The sequence below is a fragment of the Sinocyclocheilus grahami genome, unplaced genomic scaffold (assembly GCF_001515645.1).
Source record: "Sinocyclocheilus grahami isolate Dianchi unplaced genomic scaffold, SAMN03320097.WGS_v1.1 scaffold8374.1, whole genome shotgun sequence".
Taxonomy (NCBI): domain Eukaryota; kingdom Metazoa; phylum Chordata; class Actinopteri; order Cypriniformes; family Cyprinidae; genus Sinocyclocheilus; species Sinocyclocheilus grahami.
Genome location: NW_015512027.1, coordinates 3,671 through 4,650, shown reverse-complemented (window position 1 = coordinate 4,650; position 980 = coordinate 3,671). Strand labels below are relative to the sequence as shown.

Below are 980 nucleotides of genomic sequence, written 5' to 3'. Positions count from 1 at the left end.
CCTCTGGGTCGCGTGGCATAGCTTGACTCCGGTGGGCTACACCCCATTCTGGCAGTATTTAAAGAGGGGCTCTCTGCTCTCCACTCCAATCCTGCAGTCTGACAGCGATCACAGACACCAGAGAACCAAAACAAACCCGTGGAGTGTGCGCTTGGCTGGAATGGCTGGAACAGTAATCACCAGATCATGCATCGTTCTCTGCTTGCTTATAAATACGGTGAGGGAACACAACAATGATATATTCAAAGTAAATGAAGCTCTATTGCTATTAGCACTGTGCAGAATTTACATAAATTAGTTTTGATTATGTAGATTAATGATGTATTATTTTACTATCATTTGAAATGACATAACATACATAGTAATTAATCTGTGTGCTACTGTTTGCAGAGTGAGGCGGTTAGTCACAAGTGTAGTTTTAGGTAATTGGTCTAATTTGCTTTAATTAAGTGCATTCTAATAACGTTTCCCATAATAATGTTTAATGTGAAGATTGTATAAGTCACTATACTGGTTTGTGCTTGCATGTAATTTTGTGATGCTGAGAACAGTGCCAAGACTCTACCATCTGAATGAATGTATTTTACATAATTTTAATATATAAACCAAATATTTATGTATAATATAAAAGTTGTATTTAATAAATATGTCTAATTTATTATAATTTGTTACTTTTATATTTTCTATGTACACTGTAAAAAAGATTTTTCTAAGTTAGAAATAAAACAAAGATTACTGGAGTACGTTTTACAAGAAAATACTACATTAGTTTTTCTACTTCTACTACTAAATCTGTTTAATTCACTGTTACTACTTGTTTGTGAAATTTACTATCAATTTCTGAGTGAAAATAGTTTTTACGCCATTTTTCACTGTAGCAGGCACACTTTTTAAACCTTTCGTATTTTTCTACCCCTTTCATGAAACATGTTTTATGTGCTGAAATTATGCTAGCTTATTTCCAAAACATCACTATCCAA

At 33.2% G+C, this 980-nt stretch overlaps 1 protein-coding gene across 1 annotated transcript in view; it reads left to right on the top strand.

The window, feature by feature from the left end:
* The first annotated feature begins 97 nt into the window (after positions 1–97).
* The window catches only part of LOC107578025 (connective tissue growth factor-like), a 3,802-nt gene continuing 2,919 nt past the window's right edge, over positions 98–980 (top strand). The window contains exon 1 of the mRNA XM_016264032.1: positions 98–217. Within this exon, the coding sequence (XP_016119518.1) occupies positions 161–217 (57 nt within the window). The 5' untranslated portion in view covers positions 98–160. The remainder of the gene's footprint in view (positions 218–980) is intronic.